The following is a 9,326-nucleotide window of genomic DNA, read 5'->3' as shown; positions in this document are numbered from 1 at the left end:
GGCCCCGTCTACAAAAAAATAAGTGTAATACTAATAGAAGAGACCCCCAGCTGATACTTATGTTTGTATGTGGACCTTTCTTGAACAACGATGGAAAGTGAGCTAATGGAAGACTTGAAACATTTATTAAAGGGTAAGCGCATTTAAACGTCATACTCGAATTTAAGCCCATGATTGGAACATGTCCTTAGTACTGTCATTATTATAAGGACTACGTTCCTACTGCAAATCCAAACACCATATCATAGGTTATTCATAAGGTGCTTTACGTCAGGTCTTGTTATGGATGTAACATGCCTTTGACATAACTTTTGATTTCACCTATTACCGATACCCCTCCATTAGATTTCGAACTGCCTATGGTCTTCTCAACCATTTTAGATTTACTTGTAATCTTCCATTCCTTATAGGCCTATGCCTAATCTGAACATCATAGCTGTCTATATAGGCCTACTGTATATAAGAAATATTTTCTGCTTTACATACCTGAATTTAAAAGAAAAGATCAACGAAACGAAGTTCTGGTTATATGCATCATACCAATGATTCTGGCTTAGTTTAACATTAGAATAATTATAAGTATCTCTATTTCATGTATTGAGTTTCTGAATGACGGTGTATTTTCTCTTACTACTATTCTATAGGTATAGAAACGTTTATGAATTCAACTTTAAAGCGTGTCTATTTAAAGAAAGATGCTGAAAACCAGAAGAACACCCTTGTTAAATCCATTGCAACGTTCCTTCAGAAACTCGATGACGTTTCAGGTAATGCGCAGGAGGTATTCGATTATGAAACCACCTATTTTCGATTACTCTATTGATATTACGCTATTATTTATACTTGTAGTTTTGAGTAACAATCAGGAGGAAACGAATTGTATTGTATTGTATTGGTAAACACTGGAACTATGGTAACATCATTAGTGATATTAATTTATTATACAGCAATTGTTTGAGACCGAAGATCAAAAACGTTACTAAATGTATAACACTTTGTAATTCATCTACTGCCGAACATTATCTGATCGAATTTTATTTCCTCAATGTATCATCTCCGTTAATGTTATATGTGATAATGTCATTGTTTAGGTTGTAGAGGCGAGGATGATCTCCAAAACGAGGGTGACATGGCAGGTGTAATAGATGAATTTGGAGAAGACGAAGTAGAAGCTATACCGGCACAACAACTTAAAGACCCAACAAAGGTGGGCATGCTGGAGAAGAAAAAACAAGGCTTTGGTCTACAAAAGAATGTTCGTTACTGTGTAATAAAATACAATATATTGTATTACTATAAAAATAGAAAAGACAAGAAGCAGACGGGTGCCATTGTTCTTGATGGTTATATAGCTCGACCTTTGGTGAAGGATGGCCTACAAGACGACAAGAAGAAAGAGTATGCATTTGAGTTGATACATCCAACAAAAAGACATTATAAGGTAAAAAAACATAGATAATAATTGACAGTACAGTACTTGCTTGTTTATGACGATGTGTGTAATGCACGGTATGAATTTACACTACAGTTTTTTTTATGTAGTTATCAATATATGGCCCATCTTAGGGGAGCTATATACTACCTATAGCTATTTTTATGTGGCGACTCCTGGATCAACCACTGCCAACCATCGCTTAATTAAGTATCTCTTAAAACTCCTTAGACAACGCAATGTTCTAAAAGAAAGGAGCAAAGTTTCTAATTTCATGTGACATCTTTAAAATATCGTTTTAATTTATAAACGTCACTGTATCATAAAAGGATCAACTAATTTGTTTATTTATTGATCTATTTAAGTTTGTGGCCGAAGATCAACCAGCATTGACCGCATGGATGAAAGCAGTACAAATAGCAACTAATAAGCATGTCGAGTCTAGCGAAAGCGGTACGTACATCATCACAGAATTCTTATTCTGTTCTTCAGAATAAATAAAGGAATGCTTTCTGTCGAATCAGCATGTTTTTGTAAGCTTTGGGATCGTAAATTTAGATACTCAATTCAGATACTGGTACTGCATTAGTCTGGGTCCCAGACGAAGTTTTGACTTAACATTAGTAAAAAGATATTTCCAGACACAAATCGAAACGTCGGCTCACGGTGGACTAACTAAAAAGGACAATAAATACAGACTTGGAGTCTAGTACTGCATGTACGATTCAGAAGATTGTAATGCTCCTAGAGGTTGATTATGTCTGTAGAAGTCAAAACTAGAGTAGCATAGGCTTAATTTTTAACACGTTTGTCTTTTTTTGTCCAGAAAGTGAAGATGAAGATCTGGTCACGGACGAAGAAGATGATGTATTTCAGCAAGATAGCGTCGACTCTTCAGGTAGCTACATTTTCGTTTTATTGACTTGGTCGTAGACGTGTTAAAGCATACATTTCCCCTTATTAGTTTTAAAGGAAAATTCTGTCCCCGTAGGGTGTCGCCTGAATACAGAAAGGTGTTCCAAAAGTTTCTCTTCTCTGAGTAGCCTATGTATATTCAGATAACACGTATTACTTTCTACTTTTATAGGATCGCGTAAAAACAGCAAACATAGTAGCGTTGATGAATCAGAATATTGTGAAATCCCTAATAAAAACCGTCGACCTTCTCGTAAGCTAAGCAATGATGTTGTTCGTACGGTAAAAGAAGAAGAAATACCACCACCTCCAGAACACCGACCTCCGCCACGACCAGATGAACTTCCACCTCTGGAGAAACGTCCGAGCCAGTCAGAATGCTTCCAAGCGTTTGCTTCCGATTTGAAGTTACGTTTAGTCAAAGTTAACGTGCCAAGCGTTCCGAAAATTGAACCACGACTCCAAAAAGCGAGAGACCCCGCGAGAGACAGAGACATTTCAAATGAAATCCAGAATATAAGTTCAAAACCACCAGTAAAACCACAAAGGAACTGGCCGAAAGAAGCCATTGCAGTCAATAATGGTTTATCAAAGAAGTCAAGTCGAAAGAAAAAGCCTGTTGCTCTACCCCCTCCACCCCCACCATCATCATAATTTACGTGGATATTTGTACCGTATTCATGGACTGGATCGAAAGCAAAAGAAATTAATAGGCTGAGACAACAATGTTGTCAAGTTTTTTGTAAAGATAAAAAGATAATCATCAGATCTGCGGAAAAAAAGTATCCGGCTATTCGCTGTAACGTAAATCCGTATAAGCTGATACAGCTATCTGTCTTAAATATTGTAATGCTAACTGTACAGTACATCAACATAGCAAACTATACAATTCCACGAATTCACAGGACATTTTGGGATTCTCATATATGATATCGAAAAACGGTCACTTTCTTTGAAATATATTGTAATGTTCAGAGTACCTGGTTATCTCAGAGAGGATATACTTCATATATTCCAGTTACTGTATGAACATTAGGTCTCTGTAATGTATAGTTACATATCATAGCTTATTTAATAAACACACAACTGAATAGAGAAAACTGGTAAAAATTACATCAAGATCCTTTTATTCTGGATTGAAAAAAATCATTTTTTGTACAAATAAAAACAAAACGAATAACCATAACATTCACTTCTCAATATTACTGTTATGGGATTTACATAATTCTAGTCGATAGTTAATTCTACTAGTAAATAGTTTATGGTTGAAAACCTGTCCTATTAAACAAAAAAATGCGAGTGTGAATGTGTACTTAAATTAGAATTAGAAGGTGCAAGATACAAATAATACCAAAATACACAGAAGCACCTGGAATTCAAAGCTTGGCTCTTCAACATGCAAATCAGGTATATTTACATAACAGTCTACATGTGTCACTACAGGAACGGTTTCTACTGTATGAATGTAAAACAGATTGACAATATTTTTAAACTTTGAATAAATCCATACAAAGCATCCCAGTAACACTCTACAATTTTTGATAACAAGCTTATCCAATAGTAACTAAGCTAAAACTAACTATCTGTAGTAATGCATGTAAAATACCAGATTTTCTGTCATAACATGTCAGTACAACATGCAATTTCAGTGATAAAACCAGACAACTTCTATATATTGGCTTTGGCCCTTGAAATACAAATTATCCAGCATTTACAAACACTTATATTAATAGATTAATTAGGTTCTACAAATTCTAAGTAACTACAGTATATTAAAGAGAGTATAACATAAACCAAGACAGTGGATTATATTCCAGTCACCATTTAGTGGGTATGATCAACGTTAGGACAAACATAATATTATGTACACTTGTAAATATAATACCTTATTTAACAAATTTTAATCCCATGAGGTTTGGCAATTAAATTTGGCAAAAATTAGTCTTTGATGCCTTTTAAAATCCTTAAGCTGTTTTCCAAGGTTTTAGAACAATCACAAGCGACAGTTCGGATGATCCATTGTGTCGTGATTGGTCAAATTAGTTGTGGCGCTTACGTTATTGTGTTGCGTCAAAATGGGAATCAAGCTTAAGATTCTACAGTAGGATAAGTAAGCATAGTTTCTTAAATGTCTGTCAATGTCAATTTTGGGACTGTTAAGAATTGACCCTGCAAGGCAATTCAAATTACATCCACTGACACCGAATGGAGTCACAGGGGATGGGAATATAATAACTACAATAAGTTCTGTCTACACTATCAAACTAGTTTGACAAAGAAGGTGTGATGTGTCCAAATATGGCAGTGATATGACATCATCATGTCCATATATAGGTACATCAAAATTTGTTGTCACATAAGTTTGATAGCTTAGACAGAGCTTCAGCATGGTAAACTGTATACTGTACCTGATCAATTATGCTATACTGTAGGCCTACTGATTCTAGTCTTAATGCATTTTATAGTTAATATGAAAGATTTATTTTGTGTGTAAGGTAATGCTAGTTTGTACAATTATTCTCACTTTAAAGCTTGTTTCACATTAGGTTGCAATTTAAGAATGTAAAAAGTAAGTAATTTGACCAATCAAGACACGATGGATCATCATTCATCAAGTCGTGATTGGTCAAATTGCGTGCTTGCATTCGATTCTTGTAACCAGGTTTAATCTGTTACATGTCCTTCATGGTACAGTAATTATTTACATTAAAACTAAACAAATCAATACTAAATAGTATATATGGTATTTATCTTTTTTTATTATTAAGAATCAAGAATCTATAAAACAAAATTTTGAAATAAAGTTTCTAGAAAAAAAATGTGTTAATGAATAATAAACAACATTTTACAGATAATGGATGAAAAATAAATATTTCTGGCCTTTAAATGTTAAAAAAATGACATGCTAAAATATTAAACAGAAAGTAACTAACCTATAACACACTCTTGAAATAAAACACAAAAATAATTCTATAATTACAAAAATACAAACACCGTCCTATCATTTCTTCCTTTATGACACCTCTATTCAGGGGATATCTCTATTAGGCTATACTTGAAAAATGAACAAGGAGCACAACCACTATGACAAACCACTAATCGAAGGTGTCCCCTTAATAGGGGTTCTACTGTAGCTAGGCATACATTCTGTAATAGCTAGTATTATTTGTACAAACACAAGGAGGTGCCATTAGAAACAATGGGAAGACAAATATAACTGACTAAAGATTTAATACAGTACATGCATATCCCAAATATGATACAAAAGAAGTACAGTATTGGTATATACAGGGTAATGTTCTATGACTCTCTAAATAGGCAGTCTCTAAAAGCAAAAAACGACTACTACAGTAAAAAGTGTGAGCATCGTTCATTATTAGAATTACTGAATTGTGACCTACGATACAAAAAAATAATTACCATTGTCATTGTTTTAATAACGCAGCAAAGAATACACATTACAACCACAATGTAGTTATCAATGTTTCTGGCAAACACTGAAATACAGCAAAAAATACAATGTCTCCGTTTCCTACTTTGTTTTTTAATCTCAGACACGATTTACAATACGTACCGTTAAGCCATTAAAAAACCATTATGGAGCCGCACATTCTGGAAAGTGAGTGCCTATTTTACATTTTTACAAATAGTAGGTTTTCTTTTTGTTTAGTTGGATGCCTTAACTTTTCTTTGTCTTGTCTTTGTCTTCTTCGTGCCAGGTAAGGCGTTCTTCATAAAATGATATCACAATCTGTGGGCATCTAGTATTTGCTTCCTTGGCACGTACTAAGTCTGCCTCATTACTACCAGTCCTGGAATTAATAACCAAGTATTTTGAGGGTTCATTAAAAACACATGAATTAAATGATAATAGGAATGTCAGGTTGGATCATTTTCAGAAATGTATAAGCATCAGGTAAGGGAATAAGTATATCTTCTTCCTTATTATATACGGCGGTTTCACTCACTCACAAGTATAACACTTTTCATTTTACATTTAATTTCGATCATTCAGTTGAGTAATTTATTTATTAATTGTAAATGAGTACTATTTATGAAAAGTAATTCCTTATAGTTTCGCAGGATTCAGTGAAGAAGCAATTCTAACCAAGGCTAATATTTGGATCCAGAACTGCACAAATATAGTAGTGATATGCCCATATATGGTAGTGATATGATGTCATTATGTCCATATATGGGCACATCACATTTTTTTTGTCACATAAAGTTTGATAGTGTGGACAGAGCTTTAGAGAAACTATTCAAGTTGCATTCTCACCATTTCATAAGGAAAAGCAAATCGCCATTTGATTCTGTTGCACCAATAATCCGTTCTGGTTTTAAGCCCCTGTCAAATCCAGTCGCTTTCTTTGCACTACTGGATGATGACACCTCATCATCTCGTTTTGATGAAGACTGCTGGTGGTAAAAAAGAGATAGTCATGTCAAATCTTTGCTATCAGTAGGGGTACACTTGAAGTAAATCTGTCATACTTTTAACACTTTTTCAAAAAAATTGTTTCTGTGAATTCCGACTAATTTATAATCTCAAATGTTTCACTTTTTTTTAGATTATCTGAGCATTTTCTTTACCACCAAAATATTATTATAAAAACAAACAACATTTTATTATTTGTTGGGAATAAGGTGACATTACCACATACTACATTATAAATCCTTCTGTTTCAACGGAAACCTGGTAGAACCTTTGGGACACCCCTGTTAAAGATGTATTGTCCCTTTGACTAATTCCAAAAAAATTTTTAAAAAAAAGGTTCGGAAAAAAGTGGGTCATTTTGAAGTATCATAATAGTTATTACCTTTCACCAAAAATTAGTCGAAAAAAAAATCATTTATCTGAAATACAGACAATTTTTTGTTCAAAAAATAACTTTGACTTCCAGTCAAAGTTTTTGATCAAAACATATCTCATAATGCAACGCGCTTGTTTAGCTACTCTGTATGCATAATCATAAAACTTCCTCGCGATCTGTGTGAAAACACCTTCTCAACCGTGACGAGTTGTAAACAATCCTAATTAGTAGCATCAGGCATAATGCATACTCGTGATTTGAAATCTTTGTTTACTTTCGCTCGCGACGATTTGTAATCAAATTAATTTACCTGTTAATTACGTAAATTTGTTGTTTTTGGCTTGAATTTTCGACTAAGTGAATAACTTTAATATTACTTTGATATGGCCAATTTAAATTTAGAATATTTTGACCTTCATTTTTTGTGTTTTAAGGGACAAAACATCTTTAAGAGGAGGGCAAAGAAAAAATATATATTCTAACACTACAACCAAATCCTATTCAGGGGACAGCTCTATTAAGAGGGTTTCGAAGGTGTCCCTTTAATAGAGGTTCTATTGTACCTCATCTTTCTTCTTTTTTTTTGTTTGTACTGTATCTTCTGAACCATTGACACCCGTTTTCCTTTTTGAAGATTCAGTAGATTCTAATTTCTTCTTTTCAGTTGTTGCTTTCAACTTGTCTTCAAATTCTTTGATCAAATCTGGACAATCTAAATTCTCTTCTGGTTCCCACGTATTATCCACACTGTATAAAATAATTTTTTATATTATGTTTGTTTACAAGGTAAAGGCTTTGGGGTATAAAAACTTGCGAGATAAAGAATAAAGAAATTAACATGGTCATATCGTTTTACATGATTACATAGCCCGGCTTCTGCTCACCCACCACTCCCTTGAGTCAGTGAGTGACAGTTGTTAAGTTTAGTTACTGTATTATCAGGCAACGTTAGTGATAAGGTCAGTTTCTATTACTACAGCATCTAGGTGGGTTTAGCAATACAACTATGCTGGGCGTAGAGAGATTGCCACCCACTGCCCTTTTTCGATCGGTATTTGCGATAAACCTTGTGACTTACTCTGTATATCCTTTCCATCTAAGGAAGTATTCTGTCTTTCCTTTCACTATTCTTTTGTTAATTACACGTTCTACCTGGAATTCCTCTTCTTCACCTTCATCAGCGACCTTTGGTTCTTCCTTTATTTTTCCCATTTTTCTTTCTGATTATTGTGGCACTGTGATGAATAAAAAAAGGAAATCATTTTTAAAGTAGCATATTTATCTTTAATAAGCAGAACATTGTTTGGAGAATAAAAAACATCTTTGCTGGCAAATAAACAAACAAAATAGTTGTCCTAGCAGCAGTATCTCTGCATTCTCACTCCCGAGGACGATCAAAGTATATTATTGACCGAAACGTCAAGAACTATATAGGCCTAGGTAGGGCCTCATGAGTGGTGTACCGAAAACATTTTATTGATTTCGCCATGCAAACCTGTAAACAATATAAAAATTAAAATAATTGATAAATAAATTCAAATCAACAATCATAACATAAAAGTTTTTTGGCTAGGCCTAGATTAGAGTATTATTCAGGCCTGGCAGGAACGACAGATTCAGGCAGGCATGAACGAGGGTTTCCTGCCCTCATTTCATCATCACAACGATTTACTCAGCCAGCCTAGTTTAGCAAGCCACAGAACACTTAGCCACACCACTCACCCCCACCACCACCAAACACTCACTCTTGCGCCACTGGTTGTCTATCTTGTTTGTTGGAAAATCAGGATAATAGCCAAACAACCTTTTATATTGCTAATTTACAATATAGGGAACACCTTTAAAAATATACCAATGTAATCATAATGTGTTAAAATGAAAGATTTAACAATGAATTACCTTAAAATTTACGGCGGGAAACTTCTACAACGCACTTGGTTGAACTTTGCGCAAATCAATAACCTTTTGTTTCTTAAGGTTCAAGAGATAAAATTGAAAAATTACGAATATATTTATATTTATAATAAAAAATATGAAGGTCTAAATTGACACTAATAATTATATATATGTTATTATATATATTTTATAAAAATTAGCATAACTTTTGTGACATAAGCATGTACTTATATTTATATTAAAAATAATTTTTCTAAAAACGGAAATGA

The 9,326-nt window shown here is 33.7% G+C and overlaps 2 protein-coding genes across 3 annotated transcripts in view; one reads left to right on the top strand and one right to left on the bottom strand.

The window, feature by feature from the left end:
- The window catches only part of LOC144839469 (src kinase-associated phosphoprotein 2-A-like), a 33,752-nt gene extending 29,830 nt beyond the window's left edge, over positions 1 to 3,922 (top strand). The window contains exons 2-7 of the mRNA XM_078694843.1: positions 39 to 133; positions 645 to 767; positions 1,092 to 1,441; positions 1,798 to 1,885; positions 2,259 to 2,330; positions 2,520 to 3,922. Coding sequence (XP_078550969.1) covers positions 91 to 133; positions 645 to 767; positions 1,092 to 1,441; positions 1,798 to 1,885; positions 2,259 to 2,330; positions 2,520 to 3,001 — 1,158 coding nt within the window. The 5' untranslated portion in view covers positions 39 to 90 and the 3' untranslated portion in view covers positions 3,002 to 3,922. The remainder of the gene's footprint in view (positions 1 to 38; positions 134 to 644; positions 768 to 1,091; positions 1,442 to 1,797; positions 1,886 to 2,258; positions 2,331 to 2,519) is intronic.
- Positions 3,452 to 9,122, bottom strand: LOC144839587 (chromobox protein homolog 3-like). 2 transcript variants are annotated; one of them, XM_078695020.1, is made up of 5 exons: positions 9,061 to 9,122; positions 8,240 to 8,396; positions 7,725 to 7,908; positions 6,627 to 6,766; positions 3,452 to 6,159 (listed from the first exon to the last, which is right to left on the bottom strand). In XM_078695020.1, exons 2-5 carry the CDS (start codon positions 8,371 to 8,373, stop codon positions 6,027 to 6,029), a joined length of 591 nt encoding a protein of 196 aa, XP_078551146.1. In that variant the 5' UTR covers positions 8,374 to 8,396; positions 9,061 to 9,122; the 3' UTR covers positions 3,452 to 6,026. The 2 variants fall into 2 exon arrangements, with proteins under 2 accessions (XP_078551146.1, XP_078551154.1); XM_078695028.1 differs by having other exon boundaries at positions 6,627 to 6,763.
- Between the last annotated feature and the right edge of the window lie 204 nt (positions 9,123 to 9,326).

This window comes from Antedon bifida, chromosome 1 (genome assembly GCF_963402885.1).
Source record: "Antedon bifida chromosome 1, ecAntBifi1.1, whole genome shotgun sequence".
NCBI classification, from domain to species: Eukaryota; Metazoa; Echinodermata; class Crinoidea; order Comatulida; family Antedonidae; genus Antedon; species Antedon bifida.
The sequence above is the reverse complement of the archived record's forward strand: the minus strand, read 5'-3'. Positions and strand labels throughout refer to the sequence as shown.